The sequence below is a fragment of the Silurus aristotelis genome (genome assembly GCF_946808225.1).
Source record: "Silurus aristotelis genome assembly, chromosome: 16".
NCBI classification, from domain to species: Eukaryota; Metazoa; Chordata; class Actinopteri; order Siluriformes; family Siluridae; genus Silurus; species Silurus aristotelis.
Window position 1 is genome coordinate 7498720 of NC_139589.1, and position 17954 is coordinate 7516673.

General features: G+C 37.1%; 1 protein-coding gene across 4 annotated transcripts in view; it reads left to right on the forward strand.

The window, feature by feature from the left end:
• Positions 1-5310: 5310 nt before the first annotated feature.
• cnksr2b (connector enhancer of kinase suppressor of Ras 2b) overlaps positions 5311-17954 on the forward strand; it is a 42908-nt gene continuing 30264 nt past the window's right edge. For 2 of the 4 annotated variants that reach the window (XM_083565358.1, XM_083565360.1), the window contains exons 1-2: positions 5481-6265; positions 17390-17553. In XM_083565358.1, coding sequence (XP_083421484.1) covers positions 6202-6265; positions 17390-17553 — 228 coding nt within the window. In that variant the 5' untranslated portion in view covers positions 5481-6201. Of the gene's footprint in view, positions 6266-17389; positions 17554-17954 lie in introns of all 4 variants that reach the window. The other 2 variants (XM_083565359.1, XM_083565357.1) reach the window with 2 other exon arrangements.

The following is a 17954-nucleotide window of genomic DNA, read 5'->3' on the forward strand; positions in this document are numbered from 1 at the left end:
CGAACCATCACAGGATGGAGCCTAGTCTTGCAGTACACCTTCGTACTAGACAGAGATTAAATATAGACACAGAAAAATCTGGCAACATGAGGGGTATCGGCTTGCTTTACTTCTTCTTTTTATGATATTATTTTACACAATAGAAGTAACGTCGCCCCCTACTGTATACATTTATAATATTCTTCGTTAAAAAAAGAGCCCTGCAAAGAGTCCGCCAATTATATAGATTATTATTTTGCATTTTATAACCATCTCCCTATAGTTTCTATTATCGAAATAAAAACAAAGTTTTATTTAGGATTTAGGATTATTTAGCAGTTTTTTAAGGATTTTTATAAGGATTGTTATATCAAGCCTTTTTGTCACCAGTCATAACTACTTCTGATATAACATCTTATATAAGACAGAAACTAACTGTATATGTTTAACTCTATGTAACATCTCGGGTCATCCTTCCAGATAAAAAAGAGACAACGTCATTAACATTAAGCCATTAGGATATGAACCAAATAAATTAAGTGTTGTATATAATAGTTGGTTGGGTTGTCATATCGAAATTGTTTTATGTATCAAAATATGACTTCTTGGAGGATAAAGGTAAAGAAGTAAAGGAGGTCATAATCTGTCTGTGTGCTTGTTTCGGTTTTGATTTATACAGAAGAAAAGAGGGAGAAAGAAAAGAGCATTTATGATATACATTTAATCAATGATGTTAAACAGTAATTAATCAATATATATTACTTAATTTTATCGTGTTATCGATTTTAAAATATGTGTACACTTACAGATACTGAATCAGATATATTCTTGCTACAGTTCATTTCCAAGAAATGCCTTTTTTACATTTTCAAAACTTTATACAGGATCAGTCGAGGCCCGGGTTAACAAAGACCGCCATAGGTATTGCTAGCCAACAGGGTAGCGGTGGAAATTGGGCTACTGTTTGCCAAAGTTTACTGTTTGCTGCATCACAGCAGAGAAATGAGAAGTGGAAAGTGGAGGTTAGGGTGGGTATTTTAATTGCTTCAAATGGAACAGGAGTAAAGCCAGGAATATTGATGGTGGGTTTAAAGTGTTCTATCATGGAAGTAGTAGAAAATTCTGGAGTGAATTAGATGAAGTAGTGGACAGTGTAACTAGGAATAAAATATTGGTGATTGGGAGGAAGTGAAGAAGGAGTGTGCTATTACAAAGAACAAGAGTGATATGCAGGCCTGCAGTAACTACAGAGGAATAAAGTTGATCAGTCACACCATGAAGTTATGGGAAAGAGTAGTGGAAGCCAGGCTTAGAGAAGAGGTGACCATCTGCGAGCAACAGTATGGTTTCATGCCAAGGAAGAGCACCACAGACGCATTATTTGGTTTGAGAATGTTGATGGAGAAGTATAGGGAAGGTCAGAAGGAGTTGCATTGTGTTTTTGTGGATTTAGAGAAAGCGTATGACAGGGTGCCAAGAGAGGAGTTGTGGTATTGTATGAGGAAGTCAGGTGTGTCAGAGAAGTATGTGAGGGTGGTGCAGGACATGTATGAGGACAGTGTGACAGCAGTGAAGTGTGCAGTAGGAACGACAGGAGTGGAGGTTGGACTGCATCAAGGATTGGCTCTGGGCCCTTTCTTGTTTGTAGTGGTGATGGACAGGTTGGCGGAGGAGGTTAGACAGGAGTCTCAGTGAACTATGATGTTTGCAGATGATATTGTGATTTGTGGTGAGAGTAGGGAGCAGGTTGAGAAGAGCCTGGAGAGGTGGAGGCACATGCTGAAAAGAAGGGGAATGAAAGTCAGTTGGAGTAAGACAGACTACATGTGTGTGAATAAGAGGGAAGGCAGTGGAGTGGTGCGGTTGCAGGGAGAAGAGGTGGAGAAGGTGGAAGAGTTTAGGTTCCTGGGGGTCAACAGTGCAAAGTAATGGATAGTGTGCTAGAGAAATGTGAAGAAAGGAGTGCAGGCAGGGTGGAGTGGGTGGAGAAGAGTGGCAGGAGTGATTTGTGATAGAAGGGTATCTGCAAGAGTGAAAGGAAAAGTGTGGTGAGACCTGCGATGTTGTATGATTTAGAGACAGTGGCATTGAATAAAAGACAGGAGGTGCAGCTGGATCGATCGATCAATCGATCGATCTATCTATCTATCTATCTATCTATCTATCTATCTATCTATCTATCTATCTATCTATCTATCTATCTATCTATCTATCTATCCATCTATCTATCCATCTATCTATCTATCTATCTATCTATCTATCTATCTATCTATCTATCTATCTATCTATCTATCTATCTATCTATCTATCTATCTATCTATCTATCTATCTATCATGTCTGTCTGTCTGTCTACAGTGCCCTTTACTGATATTCACACCCTTGGTAAATCTGAGCAAAGTAAGTTGCAAAGTAAAAATTTTCTATGATGACATTATAGTGTCTTTCAAATGGTTATTACTTTTCACCCCTATTCAGGGAACACTTCAGAGTTCTCACTGTGAAAAATTGGAGTCTTCAGAAGTACTAAGGCTTATCATGATTATCATGATCACTTAAGAACTGTGAGCCTGAATTACTTCCCTCATGCTCGCACACACACCCACCACAGATGGTGAAAAAGCCAGGAGTGAATAGTGAAAGACTGATTAGGGGCACAAGGTCTTGAACTTTTTTCCTCCCCCACCAATCCCTTTCTCTACAGAAGCCGCTCTTCAAATCTTCAATGCTCTGAGACTGGTAAAGATCAAAACATCTGTTATCCACACACACACACACACACACACACACACACACACACACACACACACACACACACACACACACACATATGCACGCACACACACACACACACACACACACGCACGCACACCCTCACAAGCAGTGGATATTGTGTATAACTCTTAGACATAATTCAACTGGTTCTTTTGAAAACTGAACTGAAGTGATAGTGAGATTTCCTGCAGGGAATTATGTGTGTTAAAGACGTAGGCGTGTTGGTGCTTTTAATTCTTTGTTGTCGATAATCCGATCTCGAATTCTTCCCAGCATATGCCTGAACCAGCATGATGTGGCAGCTGTGCAACAGCAAAAGCGAAGCAAACAAAATAAACCACAGCAACCAGACAGTTTAAGATTAAGCCTACAAAGCCTACAATTATTTATACTAGTTATGCAAGAAATAAAATCCCAAAACAAAGTCTCTCTATATTAAAAATATGTGGAATGGTTTCTGGTTCATCTGCCAATGCTGAGATGTTTCTTTGGGTCCTATCATATTAATAAAATGGATACTTGAAAAAATCAATGCAAATTGTATCTTCCTATTATTAATTAATAATATATCTCAGTTACAGCAGCTTATCTTAATAATATTCAGATTTCTAGCTTTCCAATCCTGCCCAGTGCTGTCACACATATCAGCAGGCCACCATTATATAATTGTTGTTATGGTTACATCATGGAGGGTGATAGCTTGCTGTGTACTTCTCACTTTAAAAAAAAAAACAAAAAACATTTGTCTGTACTTTTATAAGTGTGTAAAATTTTCCTGGACATCTACCTTCTAGCTGTCAGACTCCTTGTAATCAGTGTTTATTTTATATAAAACTTTTAATACAGGCCCATGTAGTTACCATAATTCTTTCTAGACTAACTCAATATTGAAATGGCATTTTCAGTACTTACTGTCAAATTTTAATGATCATAACATGCTACATGAATCTAGCATTTAACTGGCATCCATTACGTCAACATGTAATGCAAGTAGTCTTTATCTGAGGCGATATTTTTTCTAAATAGTGGATGTTTCATATTTATCCATAACTTTATCTTCATCATTTACAAAATCTTTTGATCCATAGAGTTTATATATGTGATGCAATGATACAAGTGAAACCTATAACCTTTAATTCTGTTTTAACTACATTTGCCTAACAGCTCCAGTGTGAAATTTATACAACAATTTCATGTCTTGGCTCATTACATTTGACATTTAAAAAATAAAGCTGAACAAAGAATAAAAAAAAAGAGGGAAAAGGTTTAAAAATAAATAGAATAAATGTAAATATAAGATTTTTATATATTTCCTAGGATGGAGTGATTAAGGGCTAAAATAACATCCGCAGCCAGACTCTTTTCCAAAACTTCACATCTTTTAGAGGTCTGTTACTCTCATACTCACTCGAGGTATATAACAAATTCTCTGGGTTTTGATGGTTCGAGGAACATGAGAATGAGGACATGCATATACACAAACACATTCACACAATCACACCCTCATTTACAGGTAAGTGCAATTAGGCTTTATTTCAACCTGAGATCTCAGAGGTAACCGAAACATACACGTTGCAAACATGCAAAGTAATCATGGCTCTGGATAGACCTCTAAACCCTGAAACTGTTTTGGCTAGAGATCTTTACTTCATGCAACCGATGTCTAGAGATGTTCATACAGCACATCATCTCCACATAGAGTTGCCTTGTAGTCACATGGACGTGAACTATAAGAGCAAACACTTTACTTTAATCATATGTCTATTTATTTTGCTTTAATAGAACAATTCAGATGTTCTTTAAATGCAACATTCTCTATTACATAATTATATGATGCCACACCTTATGGCATTTCCACTTTTGATGCAAAATATTGTTTAACAAGTAGAAATCGTGGCTCAGTGAATGAGAAAAATTAGCTGAAAAGTAAGACTGTAGCAAACCATGCAGAGTGTGTGTGTGTGTGTGTGTGTGTGTGTGTGTGTGTGTGTGTGTGTGTGTGTGTGTGTGTGTATACCCCCTCCACCATTTACTTGTGTACATTTGCTACAATAAAGCTGGAGCTAATGTAAAATAATGTCATCTAAAGCTAGCTAGAAACATAAATATATAATCTTTTGTAGGTGAAAGCAGACTGATCATTATGATTAGAATTTTTGATGTAAAATGAACACCAAAAAAATGAACACTTGTCTTTTTTGTGTTTACAGATTTCTCCAGCAATATTATCTGAGATGTGTTCCTTAATGATTATTCATTAGTTGGTTATCTGCTTCAACTCAAAGTCCGCGCAACCAAGGTCCTGATAGCAAGCTCATAAATGGAAGCAGGATTAATAAAACAGGAAGAGGAAAAATCTACAGGATTTGATTGATACTAAATTCCAGAGCAGTAATTTGTTGTTAAGAACACTAAAATCTTAACATTTTGTCATTTTGGGAGAAACTGAATATATATATATATATATATATATATATATATATATATATATATATATATATATATATATATATATATATTCATCACCCATATATATTTTATTCATAACCATATTGACCACTGCAGACCAGGAACAGCCCACAAGAGCTGCAGTTTTGGAGATGCTCTGACCCAGTCATCTAGCCATCACAATTTGTCCCTCAAATCGTTACACTTGCCTATTTTTCTTGCTTTTTACACATCAGTTTTGAAGACAAAATGTTCACTAGGTGCCTAATATTTCCCACCCACTAACAGGTGCCATGATGAAGTGATAATCAGTGTTATTCACTTCACCTGTCATATTGTTATAATATCACACACACGGATTTGTCCAGTGCACAGATCTTAGAAGACTGTGTGATCCCCTTTTGTTGGTCCAGGTGACATGACAAGACAAGCGATACGCGAAATCCGAAGCACAGCAGCAGAGGTGGAGAGGCGGAGAGGCGCGCGCTAGATGTTTACTATCGCTGACGGCTCCGGCACATCCAGCGATCCGGTGTTGACGTAATTCAGCCCCACCGCGCGCGACTTGCAGAGCTGTTGTCTATGCAACAACAACAACAAAAAAAACCCTGACTAGACACAGCGAACCTTAAGCTCGGGAGAAACCAAGAAATCAGTCTGGGCTCTAAGAAAGGGACAAGTGCGGAGGAATTCTCTGAACCAGATAGATTTTCTCACACACGCGCGCACACACAGTTTTACACGAAGACACGCGCGCACACATACACACGCAGACACACATACGCACACACCCACACACACACACACACACACAGGCAGGGATGATTTCTGGACTTGACAGATCCTCGTCTCTTTTCTTTGAGTACTCTGGTCGTACACATGGCCAATGGAGCACGCGCTGAATATAGTGATTAGATCTGAGCATTCATCGCGCGATCTGAGTCGCTGCTTTTTCGCCTTTGTTTGGCACTGACCGCAAAAAAACAACAACTTCCACTAGGATGGCTTTGGTCATGGAACCTGTAAGCAAGTGGACAACGAGCCAGGTGGTGGACTGGATGAAGGGTAAGGCACTGGGATATGTATATATATATATATACATACATACACACACACACACACACACACACACACACACACACACACACACACACACACACACACACACACACACAAAAAGGATTGGTATTGCATTGTGATGTTATGTGCGTATCATTTGCACCCCCAGATGCGCATTTAACGCGCGCTCGAAACCGGGTAGTGTTTACAGTTTGAAACCCTGACGCAATGCCTGAAACACATGGCGGCTATGACTTCAGCTAATATTATTTCACACACTGCAAAACACTAGGCACGCAACGAGAACGTGTGCGAAGCTATTGGTGTGGTATGTTGAAATCAGGCTTAACCTGCGAGCTGGACAGCACAACTGCATTGTATTTATTATCATATAAATAAGCACACAATTAACCGACTGATTAACTGGAAATTAAAAATGACGTGGTCAGGTGTGAGGAAACACTTCTGGCAGTCCATTTAGAATTCCAGCAGGTTGGGAATTTTTAATCAGAAATAAAGGTTGGGTTGGTGACTGTGTGGAGTTTCGCATGTGTGTTGGTTTTTCTCCAGGTTCTGCCACCCTTCAAAAAATCATACCAGTAGGTAAGATGGCTATGCTGAATTGCCCTTAGGTGGGGAATGACTGTGTGGCTATGTATGATGGAACCCTGTGACTGGTGTCCCATTCCGGGTGTTCTTCCGCACCACACCCAGTTTTCCATTGATCACCATCGGATCCACCACAACCCTGACCAGGATAAGGTGCTAACTCAAGCTTTAAACAAATCAGAGCATTAGAACTAAAGTTAGGCTGCTTCAAATCCATCTGGATTATTGCTAGGCTTTGGCTAGGACACCAGGGTTTTTGTCTGCCCTTATAACACATATACACACTGGACATTACACAGAAGGTGATTAGTAGTGAATTCTAGAGTAAAACAAAATGGTTGCATGTGTAGTCCAATAGCTAGAAAACTTCATCATACTCTTGTCTTTCTGGTCATTTTCTCTTCGTTACACGCCAGTGCCTGTTGCTTTGATTTACTTTTGTGAATAAAGTGGATCAATATCCTCATCCCGTCAGAGAAGATTCACACACTGATGCCTGGTTCGCTGGATATATAGACTTTTTTAATCAGCCTCTATGATTTTAATTGCCCAATCAACTTAAATTAACAATAATAATGGCTTATAAATACAGAGGTAGAACTTGGTATCATTCTCAATAGCCTGTGTTCTCCAGGTTCTCAGAGTCAGTGCACTTTTTGTCATGCTGATTGTTTCTTACGTTGAAATTGTTAAGTCTGAGATTGTGTCAGAGTAAGTCTGTAGTCTGTGATTGGCTAAACAAAGGTCAAATAGCAGCACCCCTGGGGCAAAACTTAGCCTGCTTGACAAGATTATATTGCCAATCAATAAAAATGAGATTTCCCCCTTTAACTATTTACTGACCTTTTTAAGCATTTTAAAAGAGACCATGTATACAACAAATTAGGGGTCTACATTGTGTCAAGTATATTGTGCCAATATTCACATTCAAATGTGAATAAACTGTCCGATAAAACTGTCCGATTAAAATGTGTTACAGCAGAAACGCATTTACCCTGTTGCCTGGAAATCTTATGTTTAACCCTAGATATGACACAGACATAATCACTATGAGTTTCTCTGAGCTGGTGTATATGGAATATTGCAGATAACATAAGCAAGTGTTTTCTCTTTGATGCAGCTTGAACAACATGTGCTTGTGTCTTCCTGAAAGCATGTGCTAGCTCTTACTACCCCTTATTGGGAGATGTCGTGTAATAGGGAAGAGCTAGTGGGTGAATGAACAAATTAGGTGAAAATTCCTTCAGAAATAGCTGATCTAGATTGGTTCCTTTTTTAAACAAAGGTAATATGGGGCAGGTCGGTGTTTTTTTGCAGTAGTCATTTGCTTTGTAAGCAGCAAAGGGTTTAAAATAATGTATATATTTGGTTCAGAAATATGTACTGCTTATTAAATTGTCAAACTCTGATGGTTGATGCTATCAGGATTAAAGTAATGGGTTTTTATTATATGTACTTATACACATTTAAACAGGTCACATGGTAGAATCCTCTCAGTTTGGTTTAATGCTTGTGATATAGAATCCAGCTGCTCATACAAAATGCCTCTGTGTCAGGTTGATTGCTCTCGGAAGACATGACCAGTGTCTGCTCTGCTTATTGTCATCTGAAGAGCAAAAGAACATGCAATTTAGCATTCTTCTCATCAGAAAGATTTGTGTGTGTTTAAAGTGGGAAAGAATTTATTTAGAAGCCACTGTGGTGAGGCAGGCTGTTGGTTGAGACTTATCAATGAATCCACACACACTACATTCCATGCACATACTTGAACACATACCATGCCATACATACTTATAGAGTGCCTGAATTCAGGCTCATGTGAACTGCCCATGATACTTTCACTGTAATATTGCAATAAACTAGCAAAGAACCTCATAATAATACTTCACATAATAACAGTTGCAATTTTATATGTGAAATTTTCAGTGGTGTGCTTAGCTGGTATCAGTGCTGGTCTTATAGATTCTTACTTTCAGAGAGTTCAGAAGAATGAAAAGGAGTAAGAAGAATCTATATGACTGTCTTTATTTGCATACAATAGGGGGAGGTGGTTAGGGCATTGGACTTTGTGGGTTCAAGTCCCAGCCATACCAGGCTGCTACTCCTGGGCCCACTGGGTAAATGGGGATGAAGTACATGAACGGTCCCAAGCCTGGCTGCGAAAGGATGAGGGTGGGCATTGAGCTAGCAACCCGACTACGTAACAAAATCGCTACAGAAGCGGCAAGTAAGCCATCAGGACCTTGCAGCCTAATGCGCCTTATCGCGCGGTAGGTATTCGCATACAAAAAGGCACATCTGCAAGTATATTTTTTAGCAAAAGTGTTAAATATGATCTGTTATTAACATAATTGATTTTATTTCACTGCAAGCGAATCAGTTTCGCAGAGCTACCTATCTGTATGTCAGCAGCAAACTAGCTTACTAAAATTTTTATTGTGAAAGAACACTCACCTGTGGCATGAAAACAATGGCTTAGATGGGCCTCGATTACAGATTTCCCTTGAAGTGCAAAACTAATGACGCATACATTAAACACCAACACCAAACAAGTCTAATGAAAGGAAGAATTCTATCAAATAAATTTTGGCCAAAACTATTCTTTAAATGTGTTTTTCCCTTTCTATGTTTTTATGTTTTATTTTAGTTTTTGTCATTATGATTGAGGGTTGTTCTAAACACTGGAATCTCCACACTTACAGGAAATTAAATTAAATAAAAACATGAACAGCTCTCACTGGGCTCATTGGTAACTCTCTCACTGGTAATCTTAATCTCTATGTCTTTTGACAGCTAACTCTGTGGCTATGCATGTTGGGTGCATAATCACCTTACATTTTCTCATACAGTGTTTCAGCCATGCCCAAAGGGTGTGTTGTAATGCTGCTCACATGCCCTAGATATCTGGGATATTTTGAGGAAGATGAATGTGTGTGTGGAGGCAAATGTGCATATTTAATTATTGCTGAAATGCTGATAGGGTTCACCATCTGTTCTAGTGCTGATTCAAATATTTTTAGCCAAAACAGTGATGAAATATGATCTGCCACAACATCCCATGTGTCATTATGCTTAGCTCATTCTCTGACTTGATTTCTGACTGTGTGATTCTTTGGGCCTTCCTATTACACTAAACTTATTTTTTAGCCATGAAAATAGCCCTTTCCCTCACCTCTTCCCCTCTTTTTGCATGTGGCATGTGTTTTGAAAAATCTAAAGGCTTTGATAGCATTCGAATTATAATTTGACCCATAAGAAGCAGAGGACTGTAATATTCAAACTGCTTCTTTAAGGCTTTCAATAATGTGACAATTAGATGGTGAGCATGCTAGCCACAAGGCATGCTACATTAATTTATCTGTTGTCTGTGTTAAATGCTTGCTTGGGATCTAATTATAGGGAACATTAAACGGTGACCCCCTTTAAGGCAGGTGAAAGAAAAAAAGATTAAAGTGAAAGCGGAAATAAGAGGTAATGCAGCCAGGGAGGAAGATTAAAAAGTCACTGAAGTCACTGTATACATTTATACCGCCAACAGAGTTAAGCTTCAGTGTGACTCAAAGCGTTCTCATTGTTGCTCGACTTAAATAAATCCCTTCAGCACAACTTCGCAGTGAACAGAAAATAGGTGAGATAACAATGAGCTCAGAAGATTAGAAAACAGCCTTTAATAAGCATTTGAGTGTTTGAATGGTAATTAGCACATCATCACTGCAAACTCAAATCTCTGCAGATTCCGACATTTCTGTGTGATCTCACAAAAACACTAGAAACTGATGCACAGCATCAACTCACACTCTTTGGCACTAAACGCGTAACAATTATCATGCTGCTGCGTTGTCATTAGCATATAGCTTTGTGGTGATGCCCCAAGGGGTCACAGAAAGTCAAACAGCAGGTTTGGCAAAGACAGAGGCCCATGATCTTTACACAAAAAACTCAATTCTATCTTTCTCTTAGTTGGCCCCCTGGAATTCTGGGTAGAACAAAAAAAGCACCAAAAAATGCACTGCATGTTTAAAGTTTATGATTGTAATAAGAAGTTTATAAAGTAGCATGGGGATTCTCTTGATTCCTACAATATATTTTTGTTTGACACTGAGATCAGATTCTCCTAATCTGATTGGTATGAATCAGATTACCTGAACAGTATTGATATATGTTCGTTCTGAAATGTTATTGTTTCTAATAGTAATGCCAGACACTTCAAATACTTAAAGGCAAAGAATAATCAGACTTTAAAATGTGTTGTTTAACAAAGTAACTATTATAATTATTGATATAGTGAGGTTTATTTTGTTAGAAAACATTTATCTAACATTTATAGAAGGAGTCTCATTTGTAAGCGCTCTCAGTCTTGGTCACGCATTCCAGGTTCTTTGTAAAATGACAGGCTCCACTTTTGTGTGTGTGTGTGTGTGTGTGTGTGTGTGTGTGTGTGTGTGTGTGTGTGTGTGTGTGTGTGTGTGTTTGTGCTAGGAAAGAAAGAGTAAGATAGGCTTGTGTCGGAATGAATATAGTGTAACTTTATTATAAGAGACAACAGGAACTAACTAATGTCTCCTGGACATTTGACAACAACAGCTATACAACTATAAACTGTTATATAATAACAATAATAAAGTAAACATTGTAATGTAATCATTGACCAATTGCTGTGGTATAATTGCTGTGCATTTTTTTTGTGCCGTTTTTTATTTTCTACATAATAGCAGCTCTGCCATCTGCAATTCAGATCACAGGTTTATATCAATGTACTTATTTTGAATAAGTTACCATTTCAATAGCAACATCTTAGAGGACAAACAAAAGTTCCCTGATCACAAAAACGTTTGTTTGGTGGATGCTCTGCATAATCTAAAGATAATAATAAACTTTTGGTATTGTCCCAGAATGTGTCTAGACCAGTTTCTATGTACATGTATGGTCCACTCAACAGACTCTATACTAGCAGAGTGGAATCTTAAACAATCTTTTGCATATCTGTTAAGTAGCGCTGTAACGATACATCTAATGATACTGGCTTTATGATTTTTATCTACTTCAATTCTTAGAAACTTTTAAACAACATTTTAATTGATCATTTTAATTAAATTAAATTTAGGATTAAAGTGGTAAAGACTTTTCAGTTTTCTTTGCTCTCATTGACCAGCTAATCAGCAAATTTACCAATTTTGCAACATAGTGTCTGGAGTGTCTGGGTTATGGTCTCATTTGACCTAAAATTATATTTGTCCTCAACCTATTGATACTGTATGTACAATACACTGCTATCATGAAATGTCAGTTTTTCCCCATGTGGATTCTCAGTCTCTTCTATGTGCACTGTGTTTCTGTGCTTTTTATTAATTGACACATCCAGTGTCTGTTTAATTTTTATGTGCATCACTTCAGTTCTTTAAAAGGTTCTGAATCCTCTGTGCAAACACACCTTCTCCTTTGCTTACTCAATGGCTTATATGTCTTTGACTTTGGATGGCTAATCATTATGTGTCTTTTGAAAGAGATTAATGATTTCATTTAACACACTACACTCTGCTGTTTGATTAATAGCTTTGTCAGAGTAGCTACAATTACCAGGTGTTCAATGTCCTCAAAATCTATGAGGTCAGAGATGAGATTATATATGATGGCCCTTCATGAGGGACTGTACACATTTGTGACTAGGTTATGGATCAGCATTTAGAGTCAGAGTTGTGGTACAATGCAGCTACTTGTCAATGCTGGCCAGAATTTTTTTTATTTCAACTTTCAGCTTTTCCCCCTAAATCCTTAACAAGCCTGTATTTGCCCAAAGTGTCCTGATAGGTAGACACATTCTCTAGGCTTGTGTTCACTTTAGAGTTTGGAGCATCGACTTGTCATTTTCTGTAATACTTTCTTGGTAATACTGAATATCCAATTTAAATAATGTATTCTTCTGTTTGATGGGTGTCCTGCTATGCAATAATGAATTACAATACATTACATAAAGATACTCCTTATGTATTTAGAAATAATGACGCATTTAAGAATGTTTGTTTTTGTCAAGCCCAGAGAGAATTCGAAATCAGATGCATGGTTTTGCTTAATGGTGCAAATAAATGGCAACAATATAAGGTGATAAACAGGTAAAGTATAATGGAAAAGATATTAATTGTAATAGAGAGAAAGTTCAAGGCCAGGAAAACAAATTTACCACCACAAGGCCCAGTAAGGTCACTAGAGTGCATGATATGTGACTTCACAAAGATTAAATGAAAATGTGCTCTATTTATGGGAGTGTGCATTTTAGGAATAGGAGCTCCTGTTGGTACGTGTAGCAGACGTGACAATTGTCAGTATAAACACAGTTGAAAATGCGGATGACACATTTTCAGTGCGAAACGTTTTCTTCTTTAACAAGTTAATCTAAATGTAATTAACAGCTTTGCTGTTCGTCTCGAATATATTTATAGCAGTCAGCAGAAAGTTTGAGCAAAATAACACCCAAGGGCTCATTAACACACATAAGATAAATTGTTTTATAAGTGAATATTGACACTGACTGGCTGATGTGTTATTATGTTAAGCACTTGTAAATTTAATATTCACTGATTTTGTGTTTTAAAGTATTAAAAAATTAAATGCTGGTATAACAAGTAATATGTTTGACCTAATTTTGTACATATACTATGCATGTTACATTGTATATTAATAATTAATAATGATTAATTGATTAATATTAATGACAAAGTTTTTTTTTATTTTATTATTATAATTTTTTTATTTATATAAAACATTTGAATATATTATGGATTTACACAGTCCACTTGTGTGTCAGACTTTTCTTAAGGTTGTCCTTGGTTTTTTGAAATCGGAAAAAAGATTTTAAGTGATTATTCCAGTGTATGTTTGACATTTGAGTGAAATTGCTGATGCGTGTAGGTGTTTTTTTTTTTTTTTAAAACCTGCCGTACTGAGCTTTTTAAGCAGTTCTGCCTGAACCCACCAACACAAACAGCACAAATCCATCTAAATAACCCTCTGATGCAAGACCTTTATGATGCCAAAGCTCTCATTAGCTGCTGAACTACTCAGCCATCAAGCATAAATCACAGACACATGCACATTACTATTTAGTGTATAATGAGGTCTTAATCAAAGTTACTTGTCCAGGTACTGTTTCTATAGCAACCTACAGTGACAGACCGAGGTGATTTCTTTGTTTTGGATCGGGTTAAAATAAGCTTCCCAACCCTGAATCAGAATAAAAGCTGCAAATTCTCACTTTGGGATTTTTACTGGTTTTCTTTACGCCCTAGTCTGGCTCACGAACATGCTAAAAGGGATTAAGTACCACATCTAAGGTTTGATTACAGTGATCTGTTCCGTGGCTTATTCTATTAGATTAGCCCCCTGCTTTTCTTAGGAAGAGAAATGAAGAAAGAGAATTAGAGATTTTGGGGCACTGAGAAAACAAGAAGGGTATGGGGCAGGAATAAGAAGTAGGTAGAGAGGAGGAGAAGGTGAACAGTAAACATAACAATGGTATAATGCAGTGCCACTATCTATAGCTGCATCTGTTCATTGCTGTAAATATTTTAAGTTTCTGAACTTGAACTGATGATTTTTTGTTTTGTTGTTCTTTTAATTTTGAAGACTACCAGTCTATACCAGAAAGACTGGAAAACAAAGGGGAAAATAAACAGAAATACAAATGGCACAATTGTCAGCATAAACACTGCTGAATTTAATAGTATCTTTATCCGTTTAGAACATTATATATTGAATCCAAATAACATATTCATATTCTGTTACATCCTGAACCTTGAGGAATAGTGGAGTAACAGATAGTGTATGTGTGTTGGTGTATATTTGATCCTTTAATGCCTACAATAAAATGTTAATCTCAGTTGCTTTTCATTATCAACAAGTATTTTGTGTGGTGTTCCAAGGATATTACAGTTTCCTATTTTATTTCAATTTGCGTGGGGAAAGCTCACAGAATATGGTATGTGTGTAAATATAGAGTTGTTGAAAATATTGTCTTTATTTAGTGAGCATGCGAGAGAAAAACATGCTTTAGGAGGGTCAGTGTGTAGAAGGTGGTGATATTGTGGGGGTGTTTCCTTGACAACCATGAGGTTCTGCCAAGCACTTGTACCCTTAATAATGACAATAGTCCTTTAAATCCATGGAAATCTGTTTCTGACACCTAGGCATTTCATTATGTGAGGTTTGTGTGTGTTTGTGTTTGTGTGTGTGTGTGTGTGTGTGTGTGTGTGTGTGTGTGTGTCTGTGTCTGTGTCTGTGTATGCATGTGTGTGTGTGTGTGTTTGTGTGTGTGTGTGTGTGTGTGTGTGTGTGTGTGTGTGTGTGTGTGTGTGTGTGTGTACACGTCTTTATCTAATGTCTGTGAATGTTTGAACAGCTGCTTTCTTCACAACTAACCCTGTGCTGTGTATTGCAATATTATGCGCTTGTCTTTGCATGCAATCGTGTCCAAGTTTCTACTTATGTACATTTAACAACATTGTGCCATTGCATGACAATACAAATGCAGCCACTAACACATAAACATAAACTTACACAAGCTCCCACATTAGATGTCTGTCTGGCCATGAAGTTTGAGTCGCTTCACAAGATTTTGTTCCTCTGAGTGTTGTCTGTGTCAGCACACAGTCAGCATATGCTTGAGACTCACAGTGATGCCATTAGCAGAGTATACCCATGCAATTTTCTTGCCCTGTGAACTTGGAGGTAATGGTACTTTTAGGTCAGTGGTTAAGTGCAAAAGAAACACACATGAAAGCAGAAGGGCTTCCCATAGATTAAAAATAAATATATCAAGTCAAGTCATTTTTAGGCTTTTATTGTCATTTCTACTATGTATTTTTACACTGTAGTGTACCACTATATATAGTATAGTACATATAGTAAAGTACATATGATATACTGTATAATGTATAAATAATGTATGACAGACAAAGAAATTGCTGTGATGTAACAAATGCATAGTATCCAGCATTATTGACAGAAGATCTTTAGTTTACTGTCAGTTCTATGTATAGCTGGTATGGAATTATTGCACATAAAATGCACCAAATATCAGTAATGTAAAATAAATCTTAATTAAAACAGTACAAGTTCACAAAAACATTGATTAGGTGAACTGATGCTTGGTTGCATACCTAATTGTAATACAATACTTTTTTCATTAGCATGATAAAAGCCATCCAAGTTGTTTTGCAGCAGGGTCTGAAGTAAAACATGCTAATTAGCAACTTCTGACTAGCTGGGATGTACTTGAAAGCTGGCTGTAGTCACAACCTTTGTCAGTTTACCTTGGTTCACCTTAGTCTCTCCCATCACAATGTATTTATTTTAAATGAAGTCTCCTAATAAACTGTTCAAATGTATCCTAAACTTAACAGGCTGTATATAATTTGGTTTTATGCAAATTACTGTAAAATGGCTCAAAGTTATGTAGAATTGAGTAAGATATAATGTCAGTGCTAAAATAACAGAAGCATGCGAATCCAGCCAACATGGTCACCTTTTTTGCTTACACTGCTTTTTATCTTAAAATGCTTTGCATTCATTTCCATTATAATAAGATAACATCCATGTGCGAACACTGAACTTTCTTTCGGCTTCTGAATGGATAGCAAAAAGAGTTTGTGACTGCAGTATTGTACCTCAACATTTCCTATCAGCCTGAGATTTAGGAAGAAGTATGTCCTGGTTGTTGAAAATATCTGTCAGTATAATGTCTTGAGATGATGCTTATACAATGTCACAATTATTTTAAATATATTAAAACATGTGATGTGAACTGTGTATTCTTTTAAAACTGTTTTATTTTATAAATCTGCTATGCACTTCTGGCTAGAAAAGGTAAAATAAAACAGAGCACCAAGCATTCCCTAGAAAAAGCGGTTAAGAATTCATAAGGAAAATAACTGCTGAGCAGCATACTTAAAATGTTATCATTCCAATTAGAAACACACAGGGTGAGGCAAGATCCAAAAAAGTAAAACATGCTAACTACTTGCTTCTGACTAGCTTACTGTCTGAAAGCTGGTTGTCTACAGTTCTACTATGAATAATTTCATCCCTTTATGTATTTCCACAATCTGATAATCAACATGAATTATTCTGAAAGTTTGAAATAGATGTTTTTTAGCCTTTCTAAGACTTAAAATGTTAGCCTAATGTCTTTAAGCTTGTCACTTGTTGATCTGTTTTGATATAGTTTACATTTGCTTGTATCGGATCCTTAATTTGATCTAATAGTGTACTGTTAGCATTATAAAGTGAGAAAATTACAGATTATTGTTATTAGCTAACATCAGTAGTATTTGTTGTTGTATTTGTGATGAAATCAGAGCTGTATGTTTTTTCTCCTTTGTAGTAGCGTACAGAATGTTGTCTAATACTCAAGCAAACAGATTTTATGGTGGTGACTCTCTAAAAAGACATGAATATGCCCTCAACTATACTATTGTCAGTGTTATGTTTATCTTACATGTGCCATCTATGTGTGTTGCTTGGCCACAGGTCTGGATGACTGTCTGCAGCAGTACATTAAGAACTTTGAGCAGGAGAAGGTGGGAGGTGAGCAGCTACTGCGCATCACCCATCAGGAGCTGGAAGATCTAGGAGTTTCTCGCATTGGCCACCAGGAGCTCATCCTGGAGGCTGTGGACCTGCTGTGTGCACTGGTGAGGCCACACAAACACATATACACAAATTTGCTTGGTGTGAATTTTAACTAATCTAATTGCTGACCCCTGCTCTACACTAATCAAACATATTAGCCAAGGTAATTCTGATGTTTGTTTTTTTGTTTTGTTTTTGTTTTTTAGAAGCTCTATCTATTTATTTTGAACTCTGAATTCTGAACAGCGCCCCAATGTGGGCATTGCAATACAAATTCCCAGGACATGGTAAAAGTTAAGTTGGTGCTGATTTCTTTCTAGCCCAGGCTGAAGATTCATACATGCATATGTAACCGCCTTTAGGGTTATTGTTACTGATAGACATTGGATCTTAGCCTCCTTTTTAATAACATGACTAGCCATTACAGCATTATGAAAACTAGAGTGAATAGGTAGCTTTAGCT